A 14,637-nucleotide genomic window follows, 5' to 3' on the forward strand; every position below is an offset into this window, starting at 1 on the left:
TAGGTAGAGGAAAATGAGGTCTGAAACACCTTACACATTCCAGCTGGATTTGTTGATGGGCAGTTAAACCAGTTATGCGCCAGGTACGTTCAGATCAATGCTGGGAGTTGAGGGAGTAAAGGTGAGGGTGATATCAAGGAAAATAAGTCAGATAGTGAAAGAGCAAATATTTTAATGGATTGAGACCATTATAGGAAGTAGATGTGAAGTGATAGATTAGATCTACAATGAAATGCTATGGAAAAAGTTTGATTAGCTTATAGATTTCTTTTAGCAAAGGGATGATGCAAGGAAGTAATTGAATGATGGTGCAAAGATAAAAGGATTCTTGTTGATGGAATGGCTGTGGAAAATGAAACAAAGTTTAAGTCTGAGTGGTCCACCAAGATTCTGCACAACCTTCCTTTCCTGAGGCAGCAGGTAGGGATGCTGATGGATTTGGGGCTAATTTTCTGAAGCAGAAATATACTGGCATCAGTTCAGCTGGTGAATGTTTCCAGCTTTCACGCATGTACTTATAGAGGATAGTAGTATCCATGCAGATCACAGAGAAGCTGAACATGTTAATGTGATAGGTTATCAGAATGGAAGTGATTCTAGAAATCACACAACTTCGTAACTTTGTAACTTTTTACACCCAGTCCAACACTGGCATCTCCACATCATGACTACTATCGAAATGATTCTCGGTACTGTTACCAAAGACTGTCATTTAAATGAAGAGGATGATAAGGCTAAATGTGCAGCACCGTGATATATACTCAAGCAGTGACTAAACAGATCTGGAAGGAAAAGCCAATCAAAGGCTGGCTGTCTCAAACAGAACTATGAAGAGGAATGACACCAGACATGGGGAAGATGAGATAGATGTGGGGGAACAATGTAGTTGATGGTACTGTCATGTGCAAAGGACTGTGAGCCATGTATTTATAGTCAGATGATTTTCATTGTATTTGGTTATTGATTTTATAAAGACAAACAATGGATTTCTTTTTCTCCAGGTTTGGTCTCTCAGTTATATCATCACTTTCTATTTGTATTGTGGTGAATTGATTTTGGGTTAAACACTAGAAGAGTTTTCTGTAAATGTGGTTTGTAAATCTTCTGCACATTGATTCGAGTCGGAGAAAATTAATCCAAAAGAAGGTATGAGGCAATATGACCTTTTCTAACTTACATAAAGAAAGCCCAATGCACAAATGCTTCAGCTGTTATATTTCATTCATGGATCTGCATCAGATTATTACTTACTTATCACTCCATGGGCCCAACCACTCGCCTTTACCCCAAGGGTTCCTCAATCTGATCATAGACAGTTTATCTGCTGTGTTGCCCAGTCGAACCTTCTGCACTTTTGTCACTGAATATGAATGATCAGCCCTCAATCCTTGCAACTTGCTTATTTCCAGAATGCTGACCGCTTCCATCAGCTGAAACACAATAAAACTGTGTTCTTTACAATTTGGCTGAAAGACTGGGTCTTAGTCACAAACAGTAATCTTGCAATGGTACTTGCAGCTTCAAAATTTAAAATCAGTGTTTGTAGCCAAGTGTAATATATTTTAAATATAAAATAAACCAATGTCATTATAGAGAAGCATTGTATTTTTGTCCACATTACTTACTTGCAATAATTTTGTTTACTGAATTTAAGTTATCTCAAGTTCCTTGATCGAAGGAAACATACTCAGCAAGTCAAGCAAAACAGCTTTCAGAAATTACTTTAGTTACTGAATCTATCCTGACCCTACAAATCTCGTCAAAGAAATCTGACAATCACCACAGAGATTTTTAATAGCAAATTCGCTGGACAGAAATATAATGGTAATATTTACATGTTCAGTGTAGATATACCCATTAATTTCTCACATTTGAACGCACGTCCTTTATCTAAAAAAAACAGCTCTGTGCACTGCACTCTTTTCTTTTAGTGATCTTTCGAACCTTGGGTGCTAATTGGCTTGATGTCCTATGAGATGTTCCTGAATGCTTCCTGCACGTGGGCTCAAGCAAAATTCCAGTCAACCGAAAGGATTGAACTATTTCACCTTATACACAGTGGGTCACTAATTTGCAAACGTGTGACTTCATTTTAAGGATCCAACACGCGAACATTTTCTGCACTAAGAAACAATTATTTTATATTGTCCTGCATTGTGCTCTAACTTGCATACAAATTGACTTACAAACGGATTCAACTACAAAATATGTTCACAACCCAGGGACTACATGTGTATATTGTACAGATTCATTGTCTTAAACAAGTCAGCTAAATTTAAAAATAAGTATTAATCCTTACACAAGAAAATCACAAAATCATATTTGTGTTATGTCTTGGCTCCTCCCTCAAAACGATATCTAAAGTTTAAGAAATTTAAATAAATTGCAATAGACGTATTACCTTATACTGAAGATCTGATTATGACTGCAACTGACTATTGAAATCCTTATGATTGGATTAAGGGGATGCCACTAATGTAATTTCTACAACTGGTGATTTACCAATCATACTTCCACAACCATGAGATCAACATACTATAAGCCAACTTTTTGAATTAGTTCCAAATCTTTTTTTTGCCGTACACCACTATATAGTTACATGATGGCAAATCTCTGCTAAAGCAGATCACTAGCAGCAACATAAATGACTTACACAACTGCTCTTCACAGCAACGTGACTGAATGTGGAATCTTCAAAGTATGGATGATGGAGGAGAAGGCAAACTTGTGTGACTGTTGTCAAGGCAAAGCGTGGTGGCTTCAAATTTGCTCAATTCAATTCAAATTGTATTGGAAAATGGCGGATTTTAGTTAACTACTTATGGAATTCTTTTAAAATGTGATTAAATATATTAAAAAATACATAAATCAAAAGATTGTTGATGCAGTGCCTTCAAATATCTATTGCATGGTGCTTGCTGAAAAAGGTATTTTGTCTTCGTATTAACTTACAGCAGGATGAGTGTGTGGTCCTTTCTCTGTGAGTGGGATGTCTACTATGTTTCTAGACTAAGAAACCCAGGAGTCCAATTTAATTTAGACTTGGAGGAAATACTTTTCAGTTGAGTTATTTCTTTATGTCTCATTTCTGTGACCACACATGGGTTTCTTAATGGTGCTACAAGGCCAAATCTGTTTATATGAGGCCAGATGCTTAGTGGCTATTATGCCAAATATTTGTTTCAAAAACAAAAACTGAAATTGCTGGAAAAGCTCAGCAGACCTGGCAGCATCTGCGAAGACAACTCAAAGTTAATGTTTTGGGTCCAGCAACCATTCCTCAAAAGACCCTCCAGTTCCAAATATTTGTTTGTTGATTATGACACAGACTTTTTTTTCTAAATTACAGTAATATATACGAGACAATAAGTTGAGAAATACAGCAGTAAATCACTTTAATTAATGTTTCACCTGAAAGTCAGAGCTTCCTGATCAGATGATGGAGTCTAAACAGGAGAGCAAAGGATTCTACAGGGACAGTTCTTGGTTGGGGTATGCAGGTTAATGTTGAATTTTAAAGAAGCACACTATTAGAATTGCAAAACCAAATATTCCTTATCTTTGACATACTTGAGCACTTTTAATGCAATTCAAAATCAATTACATTTTTTGTGTGTGCAAGCTTCCACCTAAGATTTGAAAGCATTTCATAAATCCCCAGGGCTTGGTGACCTACATCCCAGAGTGTTTAAAAAAGTGACCTTACAAATAATGGATATATTGGTGGGAAACGTTTAAGATTCTATAAACTCTAGAACAGTTCCTGGATTTGGGGATATCCAATGAAACCCCAATATTTTAAAAAGAAGGGAGAGTGAGAAAGCGGGTAATTATATAGAGTGGTTAGTTGTACAACATAGATATTAGGGAAAATACTGGAGTCCATTAGATTAGATCCCCCTACAGTGTGGAAATAGGCTTTTGGCTCAACAAGTCCACATGGACCCTCCAAAGTGTTACCCACCCAGACCCATTTCCTTCTGACTAATGCACCTAACACTATGGGCAATTTAGCATGGCCAATTCACCTAGCCTGCACATCTTTGGATTGTGGGAGTAAACCGGAACACCCAGAGGAAAGCATGGGGAGAATGTGCAAACTCCACACAAACAATCACCTGGAATCGAACCTGGATCCCTGGTGCTGTGAGGCAGCAGTGTTAACCACTGAGCCACTGTGCTGCCTCTAAAAGATAAAAGATTATCTTATAAAAGATTAAACAGCCGAATATTGGAAAACAGTGAGAGGATTTGGTAGAGTCAGTATAATGTACAAAAGGAAAATCATACTTGAAAAATCTATTGGAATATTTTGAGGATGTAACCAGTAAAGTTGATAAGAGGGCGACACTGGAAGTGGTTTACTTGGACTTTCAGAAGGCATTCAGTAAAGTCCCATTTAAGGGATTAGCGTGTAAAAGTAAAGTGCGTGTGGCTGAGCATAGCGTGCTAGCGTGGTTAGACAACTGGTTGGCAGACACGAAGTAAAGATTAGGAATGAATGGGTCTTTTTCTGATTTGCAGGCAGCGACTAGTGGGATCCTGCATGGAATGTTGGTGAATGTGAAGTTATCCACTTTGGAAGTAAAAATAGTAGGTCAGAGTATTATTTAAATGGTGAAAGATTGCAGCGTGCTGTTGTGCAGAGGGACTTAGGGGTACTCGTACATGAATCACTAAAGTTGATTTACAGGTGCAACGAGTAATCAGGAAGGCAAACAACATATTGGCTTTCACTGTTTAAGAGATTGAATTTAAGAGCAGAGAAGTTCTGCTGCTATTGTACAAAGTGTTGGTGAGGCTGCACCTGGAATATTGTGCGCAGTTCTGGTCTCCTTACTTGAGGAAGGATATGCTGTCTTTGGAGAGGTTGCAGAGGAGGTTCACCAGGTTGGTTCCAGAGATAAGGGGGTAATACTGTGAGGAGAGGTTAATCCGTCTGGGACTGTACTCATTAGAATTAAAAGAATGAAAGGGGATCTTATAGAAACATATAAAATTATGAAAGGGATGTTGGCAGGCAAGTTATTTCTGCTGGTGGGTGAGACTAGGACTAGGGGAAATGGCCTCAAGATTTAGAAGAGAGATAAGGAGGAACTGCTTTTCCCACAGAGTAGTGAACCTATGGAATTCTCTCCCCAAGGCATCTTCATTAAATATATTCAAGACACAATTGGATGGATTTTTGCCTGTTAAGGGAGTTAAGGGTTATGGGGATAATGGAGGTAGGAGGGGCTGAGACAATGGAAATTTTAGCCATGATCTTAACGAATAGTGGAGTTGGCTCAACGGACCAAATGGCCTACTCCTGCTTGTATTACTATGAACAATGTTAGACACAAGCTATTTACAAAATATACTAATTATTTAGACGAGGGAACTCAATGTAATATCTCTGTATTTGCAGATGACACAAAACTAAGTGTGAGGGTGAACGGTGTTTCATTATAATTTGGACAAGTTGAAGGAGCGGGAAGTTTAATAAGGATAAATATGAGTTCCCATTTTAGTAGCAAAAACAGGAAGGCAGATTGTTATCTGAATGACAGATGATTGGGCAAGGTGGTGGCACATTGAGACCTGGGTGTCACTGAAAGTAAGCATGCAGGTGCAGCAGGCGGTGAAAAAGACAAATGGTACTTTGGCCTTCATAGCAATAGGATTCGAACACAGCAGCAGGGTTGTCTTGCTGCAGTTGTACAGAGCATTGGTGAGACCACAACTGGACTATTATGTGTAGTTTTGGTCTCGTTATCTATGGAAAGATGTTCTGGTTATGGTGGGAGTGCAACAAAGGTTTACCAGACTGAGTCGTGGTTTCGCAGAACTGACATGTGCAGGAAGACTAGGTCAGTTAGGACTATATTCCCAGCAGTTTAAAAGGGGGATTCTCTTAGAAACCTACAAAGGACTAGCAGAGTAAATGCAGGCAGGGCACTCCTGATGACCAGGCAGTCCAGAACCGGGAGTCATCATCTAAACATATTGGATCAGCCATGTAGGCCTGAGATCAAGAGAATGCTGAGCCTGTGGAATGCTGTGCCACAGCAACTGTTTGAGGCTAAAATATTGAATGCTTTCAAGAAGGAGTTAGATATAATTCTTGGGGGTTAAAGAGATCAAAAAGGTATCAAGAGAAAGTGGGAAGAGGGTCCTGAGTTGAATGATCAGCCATGATCATATTGAATGACAGAGCAGGCTTGAAAGGCTGAAAGGCCTACTTCTGCTCCCTATATGTGGACAGGCAGGAGGCTGGAAGGGCATAGGAAGCATCAGGAGATGGAAAAGTCGATGTTTCAGGTGTAAGTCTTCGTCAGGACTGGAGATGGGTGTAGGGGGAGCTGCAGATAAAGGGGTGGTGGGGCAAAGTGTGCCAAAGTGGGGATAGGTGAAGACAGGTAGAAGGTATGACCTGGTTGGTTAATGGGAGGAATGAATCCAGTTGGTGGTAGACAGGAGTGAAAGGGATGGGGAGGGGTTGAGAAAGGAGTTGGGGGATGACAAGGGAGGTTAGTTGAAAGTTGAGTCCTCTGGGCTGGAGGGTGCCCAGGTGGAAGATGAGGCATTGTTCCTCCAATTTGCAGTTTGGTTCGTTGTGGCAATGGAGGAGGTCAAGGATGGTCATGTTGGAAAGGGAGTGGGAGTGGGAAAGGGAATTAAAATGGGTGGTGACTGGGAGGTCTGGTCGGCCCGTGCGGGCCCGGCTGAGATGCTTCGAGAACCGTTCCCTAACTTTATATTTGGTCTCTCCATTGTAGAGAAGACCACATCAGGAACACCTGATACAGTAAACTAGGTTGGAAGAGAGGCAGGTGAACCTCTGTCTCACCTGAAAGGACTGTATGTGGCCCTGGATGGAGGTGAGAGAGTGGCGTATTGGTAGGTTTAGTACCTTTTCCGGTTGCAGGGCAAGGTACCTGAGGGTTCGAGGGGGGGTTGATGGGGAGACCTTATTTGTCTGTTCCAATGGTTTAGAGCTCTCGTGCAAGATTCAAGCTCAGAACACCCCTTGCTGCACTAACTGAGGTTTCTGTTATAGCAGAGGATACAGATTTCAGACTCTTGCTTACTATTTAAATGTACTGTTTCTGAATTTTGACATCATTAGCATTGTCCTACGTGCAGATGAAATCCCCTTTGTTGATACTCCATGGGGGAGAAATTAGTTTGCCTAGTGTTATTTCTAGTCATTGACATTATTGAAGACCATGCAGAACTAGGTAAGCAAATTTCTTCCCCTTCTCTCCCTTTTTTGGGATGCTTAACAGTTAAAGGTTCCCCTCCTCTTCCTCGACAATGCATGTTGATTCAAATTAAGAATCTCGGCACCAGTGAGAGATTTCTGCCAGTTCTACAATCTCACAGTGATCTTTTTGAGTGGCATTGATCATCTTAGTGTCAATGCTATTGACACATGGCCACAAAAAGCAAACATTGATATATCCAATAAAAAAATTATCACAATAGACAAGAACCAAATGGAACTCTTGGTTTGGAGCTGTAAGAATAATATTTCAACCCATTTTGTGACTCAAAAACTCTTTTCAAGAATATTCAGATCATCCATTGTTTTATCACGAAATATTTCGGACTGCTCATTTTAGTCACAGAGACCCTTTTCTTTAATTTTGTGAAAAAGATAGGACTCTGTATGGGGAAGCAGTCTGCATTACATCTTACACTGTAGCTCAGCATACAACATATAACATGCATTGGTTCAAGCTATACTGCAGTGAGAAGATGTGCCTGCTTTAGTCATGGAGTGAGGCAGAATGGAGAGACGTACATGGATAGAACAGCTGATTAGCCCTCCTCGGTTGTACACTTTCAATAGCTTTTCAAACAGCTTGTGCCTTTGGATACTGTCTTTTGTGTTTTTGACCTCAATGCTCTCTGCTACTGAGCCAGTGAAATCAACGATTGCATCACCTGTGTTGCCTCCATCCAGGGCTTCATAGCATCCTGCCAGCCTGTAGGTTAAAACAAAACACAATCCATTTCACATCAAACTACCACATGCTGGTTTGTAGAGACTAGGGACCAACAACTAAATAATTAGACGTAGCATCAAACATACCACATAAAAACCGAAAGAACTACAGGTGCTGGAAATCAGAATCAAAAACAGAAATTGCTGACAAAGCTCAGCAGGTCTGGCAGCATCCGTAGAGGGAAATCAGAGGTCGCGTTTTGGGTTGAGTGATCCTCAGAACTGATGGCAGTTAGGAAAATGGTGGCTTGTGTGCCTAAGATATGGTGGGGGAGGGGTTAAGGAATACATGATAGATGGGAATATAGCCCAGTTGAACAAAGGTGTGGATGACAATGTGGCTAGAAGGGTGAATAGCTATTAATGGCTAACAATGGGTTGTGTGTAATAGTAGACTATGTGATAACAAGATTTGGTGTGTGGGGTTCGGGGTAAGGATATGGGAGAGTTCAAGCCCTAAAGTTATTGAAGTTGAGATCAAGCCCAGAAGGCTGCAGAGTCCCCAAGTGGAAAATTAGGTGCTGTTCTTCCAACTTACACAGAACTTTGCTGGAGCACTGCAGCAAGCCTGAGACAGAAATATTGGCCACGGAACATGGTAGTGTGTTGAAGATATACATATCAAATATACCATCCTACTTGTTATCATTTCTAGCCTCCTCCCTGATCTTAAATAAGTACTTATGGCACTGTTTCCATCCCAGTTGGGGAGATGGCTAAACCATAGTGCTGAATGATGCTAATAGTGATACCTGTTCTTCCTCTGTACCCCCCTCACCGCAACTCTCAGCAATATACTACTATTTCCTTCTTTGTAACAGTGACCATACTTCAAAAGCATCTACTCAGCAGGAATAAAAGTTTGGGACATTCTGGGGCTGTAAAATTTCATGGGTTCCTTAAATTCCACTATCAACTTTTATATCATTTGAAAATATAAACTTGCTTTAACCTATATTGTTCTTGACGTGAACATATCATATTTCAACGTGCATCAGACAAATAAATATATGTGGGCTTTACCAGAGACTGCCAGTTAACAAACTCATTGTGTTGTCTACATCACTATTTTTAATGTGGAATGGATAATAAATTCAGTGCTGGAGTAGAACCATCATTATCCATGCTCAAACTAACCTCCAGATTTTTCACAGGACTTTGTGTAAGACCTAAAACTATTTAAAATATATTTTGATATTTTTGTTACACTTGTCTTCATTTTTGCTGTCTCATAAATGTTGAATCAATCAAAATCTGGGAACTTCAGATCATCCAATGACTTTCATTATCCAATGAAGGAGATGCCTCTGTTTATGGGTAGTAATGAAGTTTTCACTGTAAACTTGTAAAATTAGTCAGTATCTATGATATAAACAGTGCATTGTAAAACACAAATTGTGTGGTTGGTATATGTGAGCTCAAATGATTTGTCTATCTTTTCTCCCAACTTTGTTTCCGAGTTCATGTACGTCCAATGGAGTGGTCTGCATTATGGGTAAAGTACCAGAATTGTTTGCCATTGCCTTCTGTGGAGTAGCTGATCAGGAAACCTCCCACATTTACTGCGTCTTTTTAGGTATACTGAAAGGATTTACATGTTGCTGGTCAATAGTTTGTTCCCATTACAGTAGACTTCCAAACAATGTGGTGTGGGTAAGCGATGGTTTGAATATGGAGTTTCTGTTCCAGAATAGAGATGTATCACTGTGCCACAAAACCTCCTCCACCAATTGGTTTGCCTATCAATAAGAAACTATCTCAGAAAGAACTTGAACAGGTTGATGTCAATTCTTTCAACAATTATTGCAGAACACTCCAAGTATCACAACAACCAAGCTAAATTAAGATTAATCACTCTTTGATATGTGATCAACTTTTATGGTTGGGAAATTTGACTCAGATTTTCACTCCTGGGTCAGGAGTGCAGAGATGGGATATTTTCCCAGCACTATAAAGCCATCCTGAAAAAAAAAGTGTCTTGGAAGTTTGAAATTTCATTTTGGGACTGGTGGGAATTTCTTGTTTTGGAAGGCTGGCCAGATGACACTAGAACAAGCTGTGGACACAGATGGAGCACCAGGCCTGACTCCATGCATTGGTGCTATACTGCTGTTCAATGAAAATGCAAAGATGTTAATGATGTCAATGCTGTCAGAATCTATTTCTCAGAGTTGAAATGTCTAATACAAGGGGGCATGCATTTAAGGGGAGAGGGGGAACATCCAAAGGAGATATAAGGGGCAAGTATTTTGCACAGAGGGTGGTAGGAGTCTGGAATGCACTGTCAGAGTAGTAATGGAGCAGGCATGATAGGGCATTTAAGAGACCTTTAGATAAGCACATAAATGTGCAAGGAATAAAGGGATATGGGATAAAGGAAGGCAGAAGGGATTAGTCTAATTTGGCATCATGTTCAGCACAACATTGTGGGCTTAAGGCCCCATTCCTGTGCTGTACTCTTCTATGTTATCATAGAATCCCTATAGTGTGGAAACAGGCCATTTGGCCCAACAAATCCACATTGACCATCTGAAGAGTAACCCCCCAGCTTCATTCCCCTACCCTACTATTCTACACTTAGCCTTACTAATGCACCCAACCCACACTATGGGCAATTTAGCATGGCCAATTCACCTAACCTGCACATCTTTCGACTATGAGGGGAAGCCAGAGCAAACCTATGCAGACACTGGGAGAATGTGCAAACTTCACACAGACAGTTACCCAAGATTGGCATCGAACCTGGGTCCCTGGTGCTGTGAGGCAGCAGTGCTAACCACTGACCCACCATGCTGTTCCCATTTTTTTTAAATGAAGGAATCATTAGAATCCCATCCCCCTACTCTTTTCCTGTAACCCTGAATTTTCCCACAGGTAATCCATTTGACCTGCACATCCCTGGACACTACATATAATTTAGTATGGCCAGTCTACCTAATCTGCACGGGTTTGGAATATGCTAAGAAACTGCAATAGTCGCTTGAGACTGGAATTGAACCTGGGTCCCTGGCGCTTTGAGGCAGCAGTGCTAACCACTGAGCCACTGTGCTGCCCTATATTCTATGTTCTATTTCTATACATTACATATTTCTATAATCTTACTTTGCATATGCCTTCTCCAGGAGTGCACTCCAGAACTCCTCTTTAGAACTAGAGTGACAAAACAGGAGCTTCTCATCCATTGTTGGAAGGCGATCATCGACCACAACATGAATCCACTCACCAAAGCGCCAAAATCGAAAGTGGAAGATGCCAGCATAATTATTTGGCTTTTTTGGGTTCCAGTCCTGTTTCTTCCAATCTGGAATTACCTGCAAATGACAACAGTAAAAGCTTCAAGAAGAGGATTAACTTGTGCACATTCACAACATCATTTCAATGAGCAAACTCATGTGTAGGGGAGAAAGTGAGGACTGCAGATGCTGGAGATCAGAGTCAAGAGTCTGTTGCTGGAAAAGCACAGCAGGTCAGGCAACATCCTGATGAAGGGCTTTTGCTCGAAACATCGATTTTCCTGCTCCTCAGATGCTGCCTGATCTGGTGTGCTTTTCCTCACACTCTTGAAACTCAGTCTCGTAAGACTGTGTATGTGGGGGAAGAATGACAGAGTAGGCTAGATTTCTCTTTACAATCAAGATTTTAGGGCTCTTGAAGTGCAGTGGTAGTGTCTCTGTCTTTAAGGCCAGGAGACCTGGGTTCCAGTCACATCAGCTCCAAGGTGTATAGTAATATGTCTGAACAGGTTGCTTAGAAAATTTTTAAAGCAGGACAGTGGGGAATATGGATATGAATCACGAGCACCTTGTCAACCCAATGTCAATCTCTTTCCACATGTAAGTCAGATGGGAGTGTGGGGGAATGTAGGTCCCTAGAAGAGTTCCTTGGCATCTTCTTCTGCTATAATCACTTCCGCAGGCTTCAGGCTATGATAGTGGTCTTTTCAGCACTGTGAGAGTTTAACAGCTAAGGACTGGTCAGCTCTTTGTTGGCAACAGGAAACCTGGCTGGCTGGCACTTGTTTCATGTAAACGTGACTCCAAGCATAAAGAATGAATAAGGAATGAGACAGAGTTTGAGAGAAGCACAGCATTTAATAACCCCATTCTCCAGAATTGCACCAATACACATTCAATACTGAATGTGAGAGGAGAGAATGTACTGAGTAAAATGAAACAGGTTGATGGACGTAAGGAATTAATAATTTAAAACTAGTGATTGTACCATCTAATAGAAAGTTCTCCATAATATATGAGCACTACAAAAGACAAAAATAAGCTGCTACTTGAATGCAACTTTTAAAGTACAATCTGACAAAACTAGAGCATTGGAAGTTTATCTTACTTTAAAAAGAAGTCAAAAAAAAGTTTTACACAAAAGGTTGTGTTTAGTTGTAACAGTTCTGCTTAAGTATACTGTCAAAGTATCTAATTCAGTTGCAAATTTGCATTGATAATTTTACTATTGGGGAATAGATTTAATAGCCTCATTACTGGGAAATGTATAGAATTTTGATGCCTCTAATTAGTTATAACAATTAGTTATTTGGTCATGCAGAACAGGAGGATTACTGAAAGAAGACATTGTGTTGGAGCTTCTTCACCTCCACTCTTAGAAACATAGGAACAGGAATTGGCCATTCAGCCCCTGAGCCTGTTCCAAAATTCAATGTGATCATGGTTAATCTGTGGTCTAATTCCAAGTACTTGCCTTTGGCCCTGTATCCCAATTCAAAAGAAAAATTAATATTGATACCACATGAGAGGAGACTGCTGACCTTTGATAGAGGTGCTAGCATACAGATGTACTTATTAATGTTGATTTGCCATTAATAGCTAGGTGTTGTTCAAACTTTAATGCAGGCAAGTTGACCCTGATTGGGACATCGTGCTGAGGTTCTTAACTGTTTTGTTGAAAATTTTGTTAAAATAAGGGCAGAGCATATGCATGTTCTTTCTGCCTTAAAATAACTTGTACCAGTATATTCATTATGTGTAACCTCCAGTGCACCTCACAAGAAGGCAGACTAACGATCCTAAATTGCTTGTCAGTGTGATTCCTTGCACATTCAGGATTGATCGTCAAATGTTGTCCAATTACAGGATCATATCTAATGTCGGTCAAAATTGGTTCAGTGCATTTAGTAAAACTGTCAGAATCACCTACAATGAAATAAGATAAGTAAGCATGTGACAAAGCAATCCTGCTGGTGTCAAAAGTTTTTAAAAAGATCAAGACATCAGAACTGATGAAAATGATGCACCCTCACCTTTTGCCACAGATTGTCCCTCAGGGCTAAACAGGAACAAGCGGCCACAAACCAGCAATTCCCCAACTGTCCTTGATTCAGATCATGTGAACTGATTCCATCAACAAATAGCCGAGGAGATTCACACAGCTCCTAGGGAAAATGATTAAAACAGGAATTTAATCTTCAAAATGCACAAATTTCATTCAATTTTACAGATTTTTGTGGAAAAAATTGAATTATTGATGAGCAATTTGTAATGAATTTATAGAAAAGGCTAGAAATGTGAAACTGTGTGGGGAGTAGGAATGGGAAGAAAGAATCCATATCATCAATTCAATGTCAAGAATTTTGAGTTTGGGACAAGATCAATTTATTTTAGAAAAAGGGCTCAACTATGACCTAAAGATAAAATGTATGGCATTAAACTATCTCACAGGTTATATAAATTACCGTTGAAGTTGAGCTGGATTTTACATGAATCTGCTAAATATGTTTTGGTGAGATAGCATCAAAAACAGCCCAGACCACCATATCCCCACCCATCCCTTAGCTGATGCTAATATTACAGGCAATGTATGGGAATCCTATCCATCATATTTAAACTAATAATTAAGGGTGAATAAAGCTTGTTAGAAATGTAATTGACCCTAACATTACTTAGTCAAAACCATGCTATGGTATAATAATCCTAATCCCAGATATTAAAATTAGATGATGAAATTTGAAAACCAATGCTCTATGCTTTATCACTATTGTGACATCTCACAAGAAAGGAATGTAAACTAGCTTGAGTCTTCTTGTTTACTGTGAGTGTTCCATTAAAATATTGGAATTAAACAGATACACCCAAATTCACTCTCTTCATCCAAGTCTGAGTTCATTTGGTTTAAGTTACATGCAGATGCATAGAAGTACACGATGTGAAGACTGTCTTACAAAGGTAGACAATAGGAAAGTTGTGTTGGAGTTGGGTGGCTTGATAAAGCTACTGAGATAATCTAGCTCAATATGGAATGGAAATTAGACCTGCATCTTTTAGTTTGTGTGGGACAAGTCTGACTGACACCTAAAGTGGGGAGTTATGAATGGAAAATAAATTGAGACTGGCAAATAGTCGATGGTTACTTTATGAAGACAAGAGGAGCACTCTTGCTTCTTCTAGCTCCATGAAAATATAACATGGAGTCTGCTTGTTAAGCCTTCAGTGGTCCCTCTCAGGAATCTTTCTTTAGACCCCTCAACACCTTGCACACCAAGGCAGAATAGCTCCATCCTTTGTACCTGTGTTTCGTACTCTGTTTTACTGACCTTCATACTCTCTTCTCCCTTGAAGCATGGCATGACATTTTGGAGATATTAAAGAATAAATAATAAGAAGTTGAACTGGTTTGTGAGAACT

At 39.8% G+C, this 14,637-nt stretch overlaps 1 protein-coding gene across 1 annotated transcript in view; it reads right to left on the bottom strand.

Annotated features, from left to right (window-relative positions):
• The window catches only part of LOC132820142 (calpain-5-like), a 153,770-nt gene that overhangs the window by 37,997 nt on the left and 101,136 nt on the right, over window positions 1–14,637 (bottom strand). The window contains exons 3-6 of the mRNA XM_060832083.1: window positions 13,257–13,388; window positions 11,093–11,301; window positions 7,787–7,970; window positions 1,252–1,430 (exon numbers count right to left, since the gene is read on the bottom strand). Coding sequence (XP_060688066.1) covers window positions 1,252–1,430; window positions 7,787–7,970; window positions 11,093–11,301; window positions 13,257–13,388 — 704 coding nt within the window. The remainder of the gene's footprint in view (window positions 1–1,251; window positions 1,431–7,786; window positions 7,971–11,092; window positions 11,302–13,256; window positions 13,389–14,637) is intronic.

Source organism: Hemiscyllium ocellatum, chromosome 11 (genome assembly GCF_020745735.1).
Source record: "Hemiscyllium ocellatum isolate sHemOce1 chromosome 11, sHemOce1.pat.X.cur, whole genome shotgun sequence".
Lineage (NCBI taxonomy): Eukaryota > Metazoa > Chordata > Chondrichthyes > Orectolobiformes > Hemiscylliidae > Hemiscyllium > Hemiscyllium ocellatum.